The 18220-nt window shown below is 41.8% G+C and overlaps 1 protein-coding gene across 1 annotated transcript; it reads right to left on the bottom strand.

Annotated features, from left to right (window-relative positions):
• On the bottom strand, positions 1–16328 carry LOC144937069 (uncharacterized). The gene is made up of 23 exons (XM_078864310.1): positions 16104–16328; positions 15220–15326; positions 13922–13966; positions 13556–13709; positions 13139–13210; positions 12938–13026; positions 12144–12300; positions 11504–11581; positions 10508–10599; positions 10290–10395; positions 8965–9044; positions 8516–8584; positions 7843–7903; positions 7666–7682; positions 7366–7423; positions 5469–5561; positions 4837–4897; positions 4477–4590; positions 4212–4269; positions 3476–3544; positions 3297–3360; positions 2771–2842; positions 1–1468 (listed from the first exon to the last, which is right to left on the bottom strand). The coding sequence occupies exons 1-23, from the start codon at positions 16158–16160 to the stop codon at positions 1373–1375; spliced, it is 1869 nt and encodes a 622-aa protein (XP_078720436.1). The 5' UTR covers positions 16161–16328; the 3' UTR covers positions 1–1372.
• Between the last annotated feature and the right edge of the window lie 1892 nt (positions 16329–18220).

Here is an 18220-nt window from a genome sequence, read left to right as displayed (position 1 = left end):
CAGTATGCAGTAAAAGTATTTCAGAATCAAGCTAGCCTACTGTTTAAATCAGTTGGGTTGGCAGATACACGACATAAATACATATTGTAATTCCAAATCTAAATGCAAATTGCATCACATCGTCCACTTCATCAGAGCCAACATTGGGAAAAAAAGGCAACACACGTACAATGTAATGCTTCATACAGCAGCAATTCTGCCCACCACATTAGCAAATTGAAATGAAAATAAGTGTACATCTGATAAGTGAAACTTAATTTATTGTAATTATAGTATTAAAAAAGTGTTTGCATGTCATGCAAAATATTATTGAAGTGTTGAGTGTTCATGGGCTCAAGCGCCTTATTCATTAACGTATTGCCAAATATTGGCTGCAACACATTTTGAAAAAACTACATTTCAGTGAATTTCCCATCACACAGATCACTGGTCTCATTCTAATCCAGTGCTCGTCAAATATGAACACGACAGATATCTCTAGAAGCGTAAAGTAATTAATGCACGCCTAAAACAGATTATCTCTGGCGCACTTTTCGAGTCACAGACTCAAATGATTAACATTCAGCTAAAGTTATAATGAGGTTCAATCTTAATTTTTTTTCTTCATACGTGACTTTACCGAAAGAACCAAAGAGAGTTATAATGAGGTTGACAAATAATGGCTTCAGCTTAAACACTGCACGAAAAAATGTGATAAAAAACTATCAAGAGCTAACAAAAAGTGACCACTTTGTGCTTGTGTACCATTGGCGGCAAAACAATTGAGTTTCATGACTCTTAAGTTGTTACATATTGCAGATGCACCTTGCAGACATCAACCATCCTGGCGGCTCACCAGGAATGCAAGTGGCTCATGGTTGGTTAAGTATGGTGCGAAAGAAGTTCAACATGCAATACATACACCAGAAGGTTGCAAGTTCAAATCCTGTTTGGAGGTTAACCATTGTCCCTCCAGGGTCAATAAAATGAGTGGCACTTTGGGGGGTAGTCAACATTGATTTTCCTCTATAGAGTCGTCCCCGTCATAGCAATGTGGAATTTCCACCATTGGCTCATGGGTTGTAGACAGGAGATGAGCACTGTCTAAATGCTCAATGAGCATGCAATCACACTTGGACTCGACTTCTACACATATGGATCTTGAGAAATTTCAGGAGCACAGCTGCATCGTAATGATGCCAAGAGAACGGGCCTAATCAGTACTCGCCCATTGACTGCCGTTCTGAGACAAACGCTTCTGAGATGCATGCAACGGTTCCGATAATTGTAAGGCGATGGGCAATGCAGATAAAAGCTTCAAGTGACATCAGCTGGAGACGAGAGGCACGGCGGCCGTGCGGTTGGCAAGTGCGCCCCGCCTCTTTCGGGGGTGTCAGGTTGAAGTCGTGCTGCCCTTGGTGCTGGGGTCGTAGGGCACGACGTCGCAGACGACGTGACCACGCTGCTGGAAAGCCTTCTTCATCTCCGCCTGCAACGAGGACGATCACAATCATGAGCAATTCCGACTTCCTGGGCGAATCATGTATATATGTGCAAACATAGTTCTGATTAAAAAAACATTCAGATAAAAGCTCATTGTGAGGTGGCTGGTCTCACGAAGCGGACAAGGTATAATATCACAGATGCTAGGAATATCGTAAATGTATCTTGTTTATACTTTTTAAGAAATGTGTTGTAAAGAGGCGTAAATAAGGGAAAGCAGGTGTTTCAAGCTTCTAAACAGTTCGTGTTATGTGACCACAGTTAGAATATAGGATTAAATCATTTAAAATGTATCCTTTCATCACATTTTATAAGCATGTCTAGTGGTTAGTACATTACATTATGAGCATGGAAACCTCAGTTCAATTCGTGGTCTCAGATGACATCAGTAACGAGTCATATCTGTACTAGGCCCCACACCCCCACCAATTCCACTTCACCATCAAGCACCGTCCTGCATGGTGAAGTATGGCAAAAGCACCCTCACATGACCGACATGGCATGTAGAGTCCTTCATTTAACAGTACAGTAACAAAAGGACTGTCAATTATACTAGGAGTGGATTAACAAGGGAAATTGCAGTGTCAAATTCCAACCTGTATGCCAATTTAGCAAAAGATGTGTTGTTGCATTTGCAGCCACAAGGTGGACAACTCTACAACACACAAGGACACGGATATTTAAACTCACAGAATTGTTCTTCTGCGGAAACATGTAAAAAATGTTTGGGGTGAGCAGAAAGGGAAAAAATGGAGTAAAATGCCATAGGTCACTTTTGAAACAACACAGGTGCGCATACCAAGACAAAGATCCCCCATATATCCTTCACAGATATTTGGGGCAAGTGCTGTTAGTGAGCACATATGAAGGTACACACAGCACACAAGGGGTTGGGTGGCCAGCACCACGACCAACTGCCTTTGTCTCCCCAGTGGTGATGTTTACACATCACACCAGGTACTCATTTGAGGCTGAGTCAACCTAGGGGAGGCCCAGGAGCAGCTCAGATAATCGTCACTGATGTTGTCCGTGAGCGGGAATCGAACTCGGGTTGCCGGGTTCGTAGTGCAGCGCGCTAACCGCTACACCACCGCTCCCCACACACAAACAAATTAATTCGCGCCACGACAGTGTTCCCCTTCAAAAAGCATGAAAGACGGAAAGGAAACAGATGGCCAAAACGCAGCCACAGTTTCGGCCAGGAGACCCATCGGGACATGCGTCAGCAATGCGGGCCCCGCGATGGCAGGTGCGGACGAGTGGAGGGATGAAAACATGGGGCACTCGCCAGCCTCGGTGGGTCAGCGCTCACTCCCACGACGGCCCCACCGCTTCCTGGAAACTTCACCGCGGCGCCAAACTGCAACACAATGGAGGCACTCGTCGACATGCACAACAACAGCAGCAGCAGCAGCAGCAGCACGGATCGTGAAAGTTCATAAACACTGCAATGAATTAAATATCTAGTCCACGAATGGGAAAATCCCACCGAGAAATTAAGTGGCAAGGCTCACAATTAGAATTTAATCATTCCTCGTTGGGGGTCGATTCAGCTGTCATTGATATAATGAAAACTATTTTGTTGGAAGTCACGAGCGGTTGTGCAAATCCATCGTTGTGGTGGATTTTCAGCAATAACATGGTCAACAAAAAATGTATGTTATTTTCTAAAAGTAAATGATAATTCATTTCATAATTAAAGCTTTAAATACGTTATGTACATCGTGTGAAATTTATTCTTCACGTCGTTTATTGTTAGTTATGAAAAACATGGATTTTTAAAAAATAATATAAGCATGCGTGTTAGGACTTGCCTGTCTGGCGAGCTCTACCATGTTTAAATTAGCAGAACCCAGGCAGGCATCGGTGTAGAGTGACCTGGAAACACAAAATGAAATGTCTGTTTACATCAAGAGCCAAAAGTAAACACAGATGCAGGTGCAACAGCCTTGCGTGTTTATACAAATCCGTGCTTTAAACCATTGAACCTTACCTTCTCAGGTCAAAATTCTGATTCATCAGTTCAGCAAGTAGAGTCCAGTTGCTAGTCTCCAATGCCATTCTGCATGAGAATCACAATAAACATCGACGCAGTTATTATAGCAACATATAATCATATATATGTAACTCATAGCCCTTTTGTCAATGCATGCATGATTTTTGTTATACAGAAAGTAATTAAATCACACGCAAACAGTCGATAGTCTTTGGTATAAACCAATCACTATATTAACATAATAATGTTTATTCCTTTGTAAACACACCACTAGACAAAGCCTGCACCCCCCCCCCCATTCCGTATCAGTCATAGGAATTGTTTGACCATATTTCACCATCCTGGTCAGTGCGGGTGAGTGAAGGGGGTACCAAGAACTGGTTAAATTACTCATTCACCACTAATATAAGCTGCGGGCAGGAGTAGAACTCGAGTGACAGAGCTTCCAGTGCAAGTGTGCTCGCCACTATGCCACCACTCCACCCATGCAACACGTGAGTGAACGTAGCAATGTGGTCTTGCGCGTCCTTTGCCAACGTCTATTCAGCTTGAGATTGCCTTGAGAAGGCCTTGTGAAACAGTGCAGTTGCCTACAGCCCAGAATAACGCAGCTGTTAAGAGGGGCAAGATTCACTGCCAGCTTCTGGGCAATGACAGGGCTGGAAGAGCCGTGCCACATTCCGCAAGCATTAACCTCGCAATGCATACCAAAACCGGAACATCGATGCCATACTTTGCCTGATCCGTTAGTTCTGCAAACTTCTTCATGGCTTCCACCACGTCCTGATCACCTGTTGAGCAAATGTCAGCGAATAAGAAGACAATCTTACTTCGAAGACCGACATTATTCAAGGATATAAATACAATGTCTGGTATAGAAAGCAATAATTAAATTATTACATGAATCCCGTTTATATTACTGAATAATTATTATGTTAATCAAAACAAAGTATTGTTCTGAGATAAAAGATGCAATATATAAACGTTTGGCCACTTGCCGTTGAGCCACCGTTGTCTCACGTCGCTGTGGATCTTTCCGGAATCGCTGGGGTCTCCCAGGTAAGCCAGCCAGAACTTGGGCAAGCAGTCCATCGGCATGCTCACGTAGTTTCCTGTACGGGGCAGAATGAGACAATTGACAAGTCGCCGAGGCTTACCTTGAAGAAAAGGAGGCCAAATAACAAACTACAATTTGTCAATGAATGATTGAAGTCTCAATCTGAGAATAAGTTACTTACTGTAATGGTATGTAAGTGTGTGATGAGTGTTATTAAGAGTTTATCATTCTATGCAAAAGTTCAAATATGAAGTAATAACAGAAGACAACTGGGGCTTGTCTACCCATTCATAATACTTGCCGAAGCCTTGTTCTTCCATTAGTTCTTTACTGAAATCCATGTAAACAAGACCTTCGTAAACCTACACCACAAGTGAATCAACAATATGGGTTAGAGTAAGACAACCATTGTTGACATCACACCAAATGTTATTATAGTTTAATGTCCCTCAGTGGAGTGACAGTGATATGTCCCTTAACTAAATTTTTACACAGCACTACTTAGTGGTAGGTGACTGGAGAAAACTGGTCCCAAGAACGGGGAATTTCCAGAGGTAGTTGGGTGGACGAGGCTCAAGAGCTCTGAACTGGCACCACCAAGATCCTGGGTTTGAATCACAGCAGCCACATGTGATTAAACTGGCCTCTCGAAAGCAGCAAGATGATGGTGTCAGCCCTGTCGCCAGTCGACCGCACAAAATCCTTCGTTAAATACATTTTGTATTTAGGTTGAGTTTCTTTAACACAGTACGTAGAAAACTGTGCTAATCAGAGGTGCGGGGGAAGAACAACAAACTAAACACAAAACAACAGTTCTTAAGAAATTCGTTTTCAATCTAGACTTAAAAGTGCATAGTTCCAGTGGCATCTTAATGTCGGAAAGAAGAGCGTTCCAGACGGCCGCAGGACCGCCCATCCAGACGTTGCTCACACCTGCACCACGCGGTCCTGCAGGCCGGCGTTGATGAACAGCTCGTCCATCTCCACCCCCAGGATGAAGTTTGCGCGTGCCGCTTTGGGAAGGTCCTGGCACAGTCGAGAGCAGATTCAGAATATTGATTTATACTGGCAGGAAATGCAATGAGCTACAAAACTAATTTTCACAGATGTCTAGCGGGGGCAGGTCAGAACGTTACAACAACAATACAAAAACACAATCGGAGTGAAAAGTAGAGGAAAGGTAAACAAGTAACTAAAACATATATGTGTGAATAAAACTAAACAATATTTGTATCTTAACACGTAAAGCACACTGAGCTATGAGCTTATTTCTCAGAAGCGACCTGGTTACAAATGATAGCTCAACTAAGTAGCTTATCACGTGAAATTTATTGCAGCAAAAGTGAGCAGCATTACTTGCTTTAAAATGCCCTGATGTGCGTTTCGGGTTGTACCATGTATGGTTTGGAAAAATGTCCCACGTTTCGCTCTACGTTGTTTGGAACTTTCTTCAGGCGCCACGAGCAAAATGTCGGACGTCACGCTGAGCAAAACATGCGGTACAACCCAAACACACATCGGAGAACTACACAGCACAACCACGAAGACTTACGCAGTGCTAATACTTCATCTAAAATGTTGACCTGCTGACTCTACTGGGTCAAGTGCTATGCAAATAAGGAACTTCATCAAATGTTCAGTGTTGATTAAATGTACTGATATGACTACTTAGCACAGAACGACTTTACTTTTCCATGCCAACTTTTAAAATCAGTTGATAACACACATAGGGGAGCGAATTACATCATATAAAGCATATAAAATGAACACTGAATAAAACATGGGCAGCGAGGTGGCACAGTAGTATAACACCTTGTGCCTCAGCAAGAAGGTCCTGGGTTCACATCCTGACTCGGGTGCCTTGTTGTGTGGTGTTTGAATGTTCTCCCCCTGTTCTGCACGGGTTTCCTCGAAGGTCCCCTGGATTCTTCCCATAGCTAAACACCATACAATGTACCTGGTATTGGCCACATATTTCAATGCTGAAAATTACCTGCAAATTACTCAATTGGGATTACAAACAGCAACATGATCCCCGACTGAAATTCTTTGGCAGGAACCCTCCTGAAAAGGAGCATTGGGATTCAGTGAGGCTTTCCTGGGTAAACAAGCATAATACAATAAGTGCAGATTGTATCAACGTGTTCTTCTTTGACTTAAAGCAATTGAAATAATGGCATCAGAGCACCATGTTTTAATAAGAGGTCACCCACCACAAGTCAAGGCAAGTTCAAGATCAGGGATGAGGAACCTACAGCCCACGGGCCACATATAGGAATGCAATTTAATTTCATACAGCCCCTGATGAGGCAGATCACTCCTAAACGGCCCGCACACAATAGCCGTCCATCACCGCAAGCATCTTAGCCGCACTAATCTTAGCAGCGATACATTCTACTGCTCCTGATGCGGTTGTCTGGCTTGGCCACTTGCATATGTACCTGTTGCTCTGCATCTGCATCAGCCATACGAAAGAAGATCGGGTTCCGGCAACACTTTCTACTTTTTGTATGCTTGGTCACTTCTTTGACGGCAAGTGGTCCTTGCAGTAATGGCAGTGACTGAAGTGCGTGTTAATGTGTGGCCAGCCAGAAGAATTTGAAAGATCTATTCAGCCACTCCAGACAAAAGCGCCTGAGTTGGGAATAGAACGCCTGTCGTAGATAATGAATGCATTCATTCAATAAATATTTATGCAGCCCTTGTGCAAAGTACTTGGTGCATCGATATGTTGGGGGAAGCACTGCTTTGACTTTTGGATGTATTTCATTAGTCTAAACGGAGCACAGTGCAGAAGGTGATGTTACATGGGAAGTGGTACAGCACTTACATCATCCGTCAAGCTGTAGAATCTCATCAGACACTTCACCGTTGCAGTAACAATCGCGCTGCACACAAATAAACAAACAAAAATTAATGTTCCCGAAGTAGTTCAAAGAAACGTGGAATTAAACGTCGGACATTGCGCCAAACACACGGCACAACCCGTGAACGCGTTGCAGACTTATTGGTTTAAAATTACCTTCAATAAATTATGTCTAAAAATATTTCATGCAAATGTACATTGACGATTCAATATTGTGAGTAGCTATTTGCTTCATGAGTGTAGTTGTTAAATTAAATAATTTACCTGCTGCCAGCAAGGCCCTGCAGGAACAAATAATAATTGGATGGGATGTGTTTGTTTACATGCTTTCCATTAGTTTATCTTGTGCACGATGTAAATTCAATCAACTTCAGCCAACACTAATAAGAGTATTAATGCAATGCAAAGTCAGAGAAAAGCTAGTGAACCTCATGCACTCACCACTTGGCGTGGAATGTTGGTGTCATACTTCAGTGTGAAGTTCCGCTTTGCCAATGCAATTCTATGAAATAAATGTAATTATGAACACACACACACGTGCCGTCATGCAGGTACAAAATCACATGCAATACAATTTGATTCCTGCAACGTAAGCAACCAGAAATTGTCCAATCAACTTGTCTACAGAATGCCATCTTGGAGGACAGCAATTGAGACGGCCTTTATGGTAGCAACAACAAAACATGTATTTGATTATCCAAAGACAGGCTTAGTATCAATACTCTTAATCACAAAGGTCTTGTATTGGTCAAATCCATATTCAAGTGTTTTTTTTTGTGTGTGCGAGGAAATTTAAGCACCTGGAGAAAATACATATGAGTGGATAACACTCAGAGGTTCACAGCTACTGCCATCTCCTGACCAATTCACGTCTCGTGTGAGTAGTTCATCAAATGACTTAATTTCAATGGTCAAAAAATTTGGCAGCACTGAATAGTTTCCATCTGAGAGCCACCTAAATACTCCAGAGAGACGTTCTCTGGACAAGGTCTTTCTTCGTGGTAGCTGCCCCCACCTAACAGTGGGTTCACACCTAAGTGCTTGCACAGTCAAACCTTGCCTCACGTGAAAACATGGATGAGACATATGCGTATAGCAAAGGTTGACATCATACCCATGCTCGGCGCAGTAGTGGTAAAACCGCTTGCAAGTGGCCTGGAGCAACCTCAAGCCGCCCAGGTATCTATCATCACACAAACAGCAGCATTACATACAACCCAATAAGTTAAACGTTAACTTATGCATGTATTTACTTGCATTTCTTAGTGTACCAGACGAGCACTTCCTAATGCTAGCTCGACTAAAATCCCATATGCAAAGGTGCAGGGAAATGTTGACCACCTTTTGGAATATTACAGCTTAAGTAGGCAATTTTAAAAACGATTTCCTATCCTTGGTATAATGGTCATAGATGTGTACTGCTACCCAATGTATGTTCATGCCTACATGTACAGCAACAGTTTTCATAAGCAACCCAGGAATTATTGGGTAGTGGCAGAGTTATGAACTTATAGTAATCTTCGATTGGAACACTCTCATCTTGGAGTGAAGACAAACACTGACCCCTCCTTCCTGCTGATGCCATGGAGGTCGTGCAGACTTCCAAACTCCGTCGGGTCGTTCAAGGGGTGCGGAACCAGAACCTACGGCACATGAAAGAGGAAAAGGGGGATGGGGGGCATTAAAGATGCAACTTCTTTTGCACCGTACGTAGCCAACCGTGCTAATCGGAAGTGCAGGAAATTTAACAGCTGTTATCTTGTAGCTACATCACTGAAACGTGTGTCTGAGGCTGTCTACCTTAGACTTGAAGCTTCGTGGAGGAAACAAAATTGAGTGTAAAATCAGGTCCTTCATCATGCTCTGGTGACATTACTGTACTGATGCTCTATTAATCCACACAGGAGGAATGCCACAAGGGAATGTCACATGCCTCTGGAGAGCCACAGTGTCACACACAAATACAACTTCAAAATCTCTTCAGCGTTATTGTGGGTTGTGGCTTTTTTATGGCACTGCATCAAACTCAGCATTTGATGCATATTTAAATGTTGTTAGCAATTTGCCCATAATTTGCCAAACAAGCATTTTTACTATTGTGCAATGTAACAGAAACGCGAGCAGTTAAACGCTTCTCGAATTTGAGTGTTTACGGAGTCATTACTTTTCAAGGACAATTCAAGAACAATGCATTCTGACCACAAGCATTGTGGTTAATGCAGACATGATTCCTTGTAAAAAGTTTCAGTTTGGTGTTTAAACATCTTAACACCTGTTTTGTTGCCAGAAAAAAGGGGAAACACCTATTATGAGTAATTACTGATTGATTTAATAATACTATATAAATAATCACGATGGCATGGAGCAAGTAAAGCAATCACATGGCTGTAGGTGTGACGATTCTCAGATTACAAAGATTTCCCTCAACATCTGCCTAACTCTCCCCTACAATATCCTTATACTCCCCTCCACGCACACTCTCTGCTCCAGCAATCAAGACTATCTATGGACAAAGCTCCCAGTCAAACTTCACTCGGTGGGAGGTCACTCTTTCTCCTCTTTTGCCCCCATAGTCTGTAACTCACATCCATCTGTGGTCTCTGCCTCTGTACAGTTTTACACTCCAAAATGTCATATTTTCCTCTGGTTATGACCATCTCTCCTTTCCACAGGATATCAGTACAGCATCTTGAGATTTAGAAGTAAAATAAATAAAAGTTGCATTGTATTTTTATTGTATCATACATGTATACAAGACGTAATTATTTGATTGAATAGCACAAGCTTGGTACATTCTTTATCACTATTAATACAAAATTTCCATGTCTGCAAATCCCATGGACACACGTGCGCACGCACACACGAGCTTGAATTGCAAATAAACGTACCAAAGTTTTGCTTTCTGTGATGGTGGCGTCTGCCCAGAAATTGGCGATCGTCATCGCGATGGTTTTACCGTGAAACCCATCTGAAGGGTTTCCCATAAGTCCTACTCTGTACATAAAACACAGACACGCGGATGCAAACACAATTAAATGTCACAACTAAATAAAAAATGGTCGAAAAACACGCAAATTAAATTACATAACGGAAACTGTTGGGTCACCTGGCGTATGCGCGGCACGTTATGGGGCGATGCTTCACGTCACAGTGTCTCTCCGAGTAGTAGCTGAGCCACTTCTGGTAGTCAGACAGGCCCTGCGCGGTATGGATGCAGACCTCTTCTTAGGTTGACCAAATGGAAGTGCCTCCAACGACAGTCACATCGGCTATGTACACTGCAACAACTAATTCTGCTTAAGTAGTTTCAATAAATGCACTCCACTTACCGGGGGCCACACATGTAAATCTACGGCCCTTTGTAAACATAAGTAGTCCTGCCACCATAATGCAGGTGGCTACTTGATGATACTGGACCATGCTAGTCAGGTGAGGTTTGGTGAAAGCAGGGAACATGTGGGCACATATAAGTACAGCACAACTGTTGATATTTCTGCACTGCCCTCTGTTGCCCACCATGTAGTGTGTAGCAGCCTATAATAACTGTTATGGATGGTGGTCATCTATCTAAGCACTATCCAACCTCAAGCCTGCTTAGTTTCCAAGATCTGCAGAGGTCGAGTGCATCCTAGGTGACTTGGTCATAGGCATTAACAAAACCCTGAATAACCCTGAACAGCAGGAGAGGACCAGTCTTCTATGTGTACAAAAAACTACATTAAGCATATGCTAATACATGCATTTATTCACAAATTGATGAGCAAAAAATGTTTAATATCTACATTATTTCCATGGTTGCAAGATTGGTTTTAAGGACACTTATTTGCATTGATCAATTGCTGAAATGCAACATCGTCTCTAAAAAGCGACTTGCAAATACACACGTAAAATACAAAACCTATCAGAGTGAAGAGACAGACGGGAAGAAGTGAAAAGGCACAAAAGATCATACGGAGGCAACAGACACAGAGAAAACACAGCGATCCATGCACATGCAGTGTCTTCATAAATATTCATTAAATTCTAGAAAATTATATTACGTGAGTTGTTACAACATTACTGCACCAGCTAGTGCAGTGCAATAAGAACATCCAATGCTTACCACTTGTCCAATTAGGTGGAATCCTCCAGGCAGTTTCATGCCATACACAGGAATATCTGATTCATTAACCAGCCATTCCTAGCAAAGGTAAGATAGCATTTCAAGACAATCAGGTTATGAACGATTACTTTGCTTTGTGCACACTATTGGTGTCAATTACCACACATAAATCATTATTTGAAGTAAACAAATGTATATTCTAACATCATTACCAATTTGTAAAATTCTTATTTAAAATGCTCCCGCACCTCCGATTAGCTAAGTTGGCTACGTACGGTGTGAAAGAAGTTCCACACACATGCATAGATTTACATAACATTACAGTGTTTTAAAGTCAGTAATTAAAATAGTAATTTAGAACCATTTGTCATTTCGAAATTGGATGAAGAATTCCCCAAGCTATGTCGGTCATGAGTTTTGTTTAACTATACTTCACCAAATCTGGTCAGTGCAGGTTGATGAAAGTGAAGTGGGAGAGTGGGACCATCATATATTACTCTCCCCTAATATTAGCCACAGCCAGGAATTGAATTCTGGCCGCTGGGTTGATGGCGCAGTGCATTAACCACTGTGTCACCGCACCACATCAAAGTATTCTGCTTTTTTTCCCCGAAGAAGGTGAGTGATACCATCTGCTCACCATGTACTTTCCAAAGCCACACTCAGAAGGGTGTGGCTGCTGGGAAAGGAACTCCGGGAAGGTGGCGAGCGTCGTCTTGCGAAAGCAGTAGAATACCACGCTCGCCAGACGGGATCCCGTCACCCCGGGGTTGGGCTTCTCAAAAAAACGTTGGATTCTGCAAAACCATTCCCGTAGAGCAAATGATAAAACAGGAGTCACCAGCTTGTCCATCAAACTGCTCTGTTATATATATTTTTTTAAATTGCACCTGATTGAGCGGCACTGGTGGAATCGTAATATGACTTGTATTTGCAATTAAACAAATGACTTGGTGATACTGTTTTGGCAGTGCTGCACAAACACAAATTACTAAAATCTCAACACGTTCTTCAAAGCTATGAAGAATGGCCACTGTTAGAAATTCCGCTTGTTATTATATTTTCATTTATTGCAGTGTTATTGAGGAATGTGTTGAGTTATTTTGGTATGGTTAGGTCTGATAAAGTTATAAACACACTATAATAATTTCAATTCATAAAGCGCCCTTAAACAATCATTCTCAGGGTTCTAGTTGGCTCAGGGATCAGACAAATAAGCTGGAACCACGGAGTGCCGGGATATATAATAAAAAATTACGTTTTACATTTTTTTCAAAGAAATACAACATTAAAATAAATAATATATTTTAATTAATCTATTTTAATTACTTTAGAGTATTAACTGACATATTAGTGGAAAATTTGATCTCATTTGAAATGTTAATGTCATTAAGATAGAAACATTATGAGGAAACGTCGATGTGAGATTAATACCTGTGCGTCATGGGGCAAACCTCTAAAATTCCTCGGGAAGAGGTGATTTCACTTTCTTCCATTTCGTAGTAAATAGCCAGCTCTCCATCCTGAACAGCACAATTCACACAATTCTGTGTAGAGCACTACTTTCTGTATGTTCCTGCAGAATTCACTACGTGTGTGTGCTTATAATCTGCACAATCATTATCCAGAGCTCACCTTCAGCCGGAAAAATTTGAGGACCTGGATGATGTCAAAGTTTTGGTCACCGCACAGCATGTCTCCTGCCACCTGTTGGTCAGAAGTAAAAAGAAGGCATTAACTCTTCTACAAACTACTACACTGGCCTATAACCAAATCACCTTTAATGCAGCTGATCTTTTCAGATCTAGGAAGCTAAGCTAGTTTCAGCCTGGATAGCACTTATTTGGATGAGTGACCATCATATATGACAGTTGTTATAGGCTACAGACTGCAAGGCTGTTTGGTGGGCAGTAGAGGAAAGTATACCAAAATCCATTGTTGGAGTGGACTTCTGTGTTCCCACGTCCGTTCTCCCCGCCTTCACCGATCTGCAGTGACCAGCGTTTGGGAAATAGTGACGATGGTAATGAAGATGTGTCCCCACCATCTCACCACCAAGACATGGTCGTCGATGGCCTTGGTGCGCACGGCCAAGTGGAAGTCTGCCACGGCCCCGAGCCGCGTGCCCTCTGTGCTGCTCCCATCATTCACAATGTTCTTAACAGGAAACTCATTGGCTGTTGCCCAGCGCTCAAAATGTTTAAATCTGGAAGGCAGTGGGTGTGTGAGTAAGTGGGTGGCAAGTGCATTTTGCGACGCTTTTTTACACGTAATTTGTTGATTGTTATTGAAGATACAGAAGAACAATCTCCCATATGTGTTTCTGGTGAGAAAAATAAATGGAACTGAACAGAGATAATAAATTACAGGCCAAAGTTTCTGAAAATGATGAATGAAAGTAAATTTTACGTCACCTACTTGTCAGCATTTGTCACCATGTACACCTCACTGAACAGCTGCCTCCTAAAAAGCGAGTTTCACAATAATGGTTAGAGAACACCAATGTAATAATATAATATTTCCAACTTGTAACACGCAGAGTATTGATTGACTCATTCTTGAAGAGAGAGAATGACTCAGAAGCACGAGGAATTACAGACAAGCAAGAAGGCAGGGATTATCAGCCAATTAATGAGTGTTTATATGTGGGAGGAAACTGAAGCACCTGAAGAAAACCGACACATGCGAGGGGTAAATCACTTATAGCCCACACAGATGGGACAGGTGGAGTTCACCTTTGTGCTGTACCGCTTTCTCCTGGCCAAGCCAGGGTATAACACCTCAACACCCACGGGAAGGGAGTTCACAAAATTTGTACGATCCGCCAACCCTCGACTCCAGTGTTGGATTAGAGGCATGCGCCGCCACCACCGCTGGAGTGATGGTGGTGCATGCCAAACGTTACACCAACATGTAATGATAACACAGCGCGCATGCCCCATCAGTTCCCACTGTTATCGGAAATTGTTCAACTCCAACATTTCAAATTTGTGATATTTCAAGGAATGGAAACTCACTGGCCAATGCCCAGCACTCAAAATGTTTAAATCTGGAAGGCTTTGGTGTTGAGTGGGTGGTAAGTGCATTTTGAGGTGCTTTTTAGGAGGATGTTAGGAATATAATGTAAAACAGAAGTAATTGTAAGTCCGAAATATAAGTGGCAAGAAAGTGTTGTACATGTACACTGGAGGTTGTGATGGATGGGACACATGTGCAGGATGGAGGTGCGCAGGTTACAGAGACAGGCATTGGAGTGGCAACCACCACTGGTCGGTGACCTCGAGGAAGACTGAAAACCAGATGGTGGGATATTGTAAGACTATGGCTGTGTTGACTTTGCAAAATCTACGGGATCTAACATAAGGAAATAAGGGTACATGGCAGCTACGACATTGGCCACAACAACATATTGACCTCAATTATGGAGAAAAAAAAATCCACAAACACTGCAGATGGAAGGCTAACAGTGGGTGTCAAAATAGGATACAACACTGCCAATAGAAAGAAAACAGGTGTAAAAGCGGGGACATGTGAGTTTACATAATTGCCACATGCATCCAAATGTATTTCTATAAATATCAGAGAGGAAGATGCCTCTATGGCATGCAATTCTGGATGAGAAAACATCATTGTTCTTGTATAGGACACCTGTTCCACATGATCTATAGAGCAGCGACTTGATTGAATGGGCGGACGAACAGATGTGAGCAACTTACGTGCGTAGTGCTTCCCACCAGAAGTCCAGTATTTTCTTTCCGCCGACACCAGGCAAGAGGGCTTTTGGCACCCCTTCCAAGTGGGCAAAGAGCCCACTCGTGTCTCTCTGCAGACGTAAAACAGCCAGGACACATGAGTGATTACAGGATGTTAGTCACAATCAAGAGTGCTGCAGGTTTTTAATGGTTACGCAAATAAAAAAAAGCCCACGACATCTGTACATAGCATTGCTTTAGAGAATAACATGTATATAGCAGGCTGATGTGTTTGGAAACGGCCCTTCTTCAGAGCAGAGTGGGCAGAGAGATTGACTCACGTTATACGTTAGATTGTAGTGTACTGAAAACACTTGGAATTAAGAAAGCTGATATATAAACAGTTGTGAATTGGTATATGAACAATTTATATAAATTTACATGAATTCACATTACATCAGAATTGTATTATGGGGTTTAAAGACGTAAATTTATCCGATTTTTGGCTGTTAAGAGTTATGTTTTGATTTAGACTTGGGGAAATTAGACACGGTGAGGTCACAGGTGACTGAGTATTGGTGACGAAAGACTAAAGGTCACTAATAATATACAATGTAGCTTTTATCGTTGAGTAAACTTGATAAAGTCACAAAGTGACTGGGAGGTGGAGGGCAAAGCCTAACATTCAGTTTGTGCCTTTAAATATTGTAATATCGGTTATTAAATAAAGATTACGCCACATTCGTACGACAGGATGTCACACTTGACAGGGTGGACGACAATTCCCCTTAAACCACAAACTTAAACACTCATAGCCGTTCGGACAGGGGCATAGGGAGTTTCTCGTGCTCCCTGATATTTATTTACAAGTCGGTCAGTGCAATTAATCAACGCAATTCGCGCATTACCTTAATTTCATTTTCCAACAGCGTGCCGTGTCCTGCTACCAGAATAACACAGATCATGGTTCTCGGTCTCCCCCCCACCTCCCGCCTCCCCGTGCCGGGGGAGAGCAACCCTCGCCGGCGGGGAATTCAGGGAAATCCGTGGCTCCGCTTTCGGGCCTAAAGAATGGATAACAACAAAGATACGATAACAAGAATAATTTATTGTAATTATATATCCAGGAGAGGCTCGCCGAGTCTCAAGACCTTTTTAAAGAGGATTTTGCATCGGAAATCTTTGGCATTTGTGTTTCCGTTGTGGTTTAAGTGTGCGACAAAACGAACGTGTTCACGTCGTACACTGCCGCATTCAAGTAAAAGATAAAGCAATGATAGCTAATCCATTGCACGTTCATCAATGTTTACATAAATTGAACTACTTTACTCAAAATATAATCACTGAATATACTGCACTACCAATGCATTATTACTATATCAGATACTGTACACGTTTTTTTGCAAATTATCTGCAACGCTCATAAAATAGCTTACGGCAGAACGCTTGAACTCTATTAAACTTATCGTTGAAGATTTAAACTCTGAATAAAAGGCACGTACAGCTACTTTATACAGCTACTTTATACGGCGCTTACGACGTCAAGGTGGCGACGCTGATTGCCGCGAAGATGCTGAAGTTCAAACGACTGTACAAGGCGGTCCAGATGTCTTGTGACTCCCCCCTCCCCCATTTAACTCTCTAAAACTTACTCTTTGTTTTTTTTCGGTAAAAAAATAAAATACAAATAAATAAATACAATTTTCTTCGGTTTTTTTTACCTACGCGACTTCACCGAAAAAACCAAAGAGTATGGACCCTTGCAGTCACGAAAACTTCAAATCTCTAAAACTTGTTTATTTTTGTAAAGGCAACGTGTATTTCAAACAGACACGGATATTTCAAAAGTAAACAGGTATCAGGGGTCAATTCATTGGGAGTCACAAGACATCTAGACCACGCTGAACAGCAATAAAATATAAATAATTCACTTATCCACCTGCACGCGTTGCTCTCAACTCGCTTTGCGATATAATCGATTTGAAATTACTCCCCAGTAGGAATCAAAGGGGGATCATTATGAATCCGTCTCGCCTGAGTTCGATTATAACCAACAGCGGGCGAGTGATATCTAAAGACAATGTCTTGCTTGGGGCATCCCTCTCTCCACCCTGCTTCAACTCAAGTGGCATTGACCAGCGTGGTGAAGTATGGTCGAACGAACCCCCACGATGGACACAGGGTCGTGGACGGGCGGTCATCCAGCAGTGGATTGACAAAGGGCTGTAAACAAAGGAAAGTAACCGTGAACAAACGCGTGTCAAATTTTGATTTATAGCTTTCGTGACTGCAGGGATTCATATTCTTGGTTATATTATAAAAAAGAAAATATTAATATTATTTAATAATATTTTATTTATTATTTTATAATATTTATATTATTACAAATATTTATTTATATTATTAAAATAATATAAATATTGTTTTCTATAATTTTATTATTTCCCTTCTACGTTACTTTACCGAAAGAACCAAGAATATAAACGTGTGTGAGTAAAGTCTGTGACACGTGCGCTCGCTCAAGCAACGGTCAGATTATTGACGTCCCAATAAGTCTGGAATCAGGAAAAAGTAACACGAAAAAGGGCAATTCACGCTTTTATTCACAGAAACGTCCTCAATGTGTATCTACCCCATCGTCCCTCACACTCAACTCCAGTCGCGATAACCCAGTCACCAGGCACACGGTAAATGTTTACCAGGTGTAATGTAATGGTTGTTAATATGCGCCAAGAATTCGCTGCTGCAAAATGTTCAACGCTCTGAGATTTCTAGATTTGATCTAGATTTGAAACACTCTGAACTTTCTAGATTTGATCTCGATTTGAAACACTCTGAGATTTCTAGATTTGATCTAGATTTGAAACACTCTGAGATTTCTAGATTTGATCTAGATTTGAAGCACTCTGAGATTTCTAGATTTGATCTCGATTTGAAGGACTCTGAGATTTCTAGATTTGATCTCGATTTGAAGGACTCTGAGATTTCTAGATTTGATCTAGATTTGAAACACTCTGAGATTTCT

This window comes from Lampetra fluviatilis, chromosome 18 (genome assembly GCF_964198595.1).
Source record: "Lampetra fluviatilis chromosome 18, kcLamFluv1.1, whole genome shotgun sequence".
NCBI lineage: Eukaryota > Metazoa > Chordata > Hyperoartia > Petromyzontiformes > Petromyzontidae > Lampetra > Lampetra fluviatilis.
This window is presented reverse-complemented; position numbering and strand designations above follow the sequence as displayed.

What these genes read in the sequence shown, in the direction of transcription:
- LOC144937069 (XM_078864310.1), bottom strand. Translation starts at nt 16,160, where the DNA reads ATGATCTGTGTTATTCTGGTAGCAGGACACGGCACGCTGTTGGAAAAT. An exon ending in GTGGCTTTGGAAAGTACATG is followed by an intron (nt 11,582 to 12,143) that starts GTGAGCAGATGG and finishes TACCTTTGCTAG; the next exon opens with GAATGGCTGGTTAATGAATC. An exon ending in TGCAGGACCGCGTGGTGCAG is followed by an intron (nt 4,898 to 5,468) that starts GTGTGAGCAACG and finishes CTTGTGGTGTAG; the next exon opens with GTTTACGAAGGTCTTGTTTA.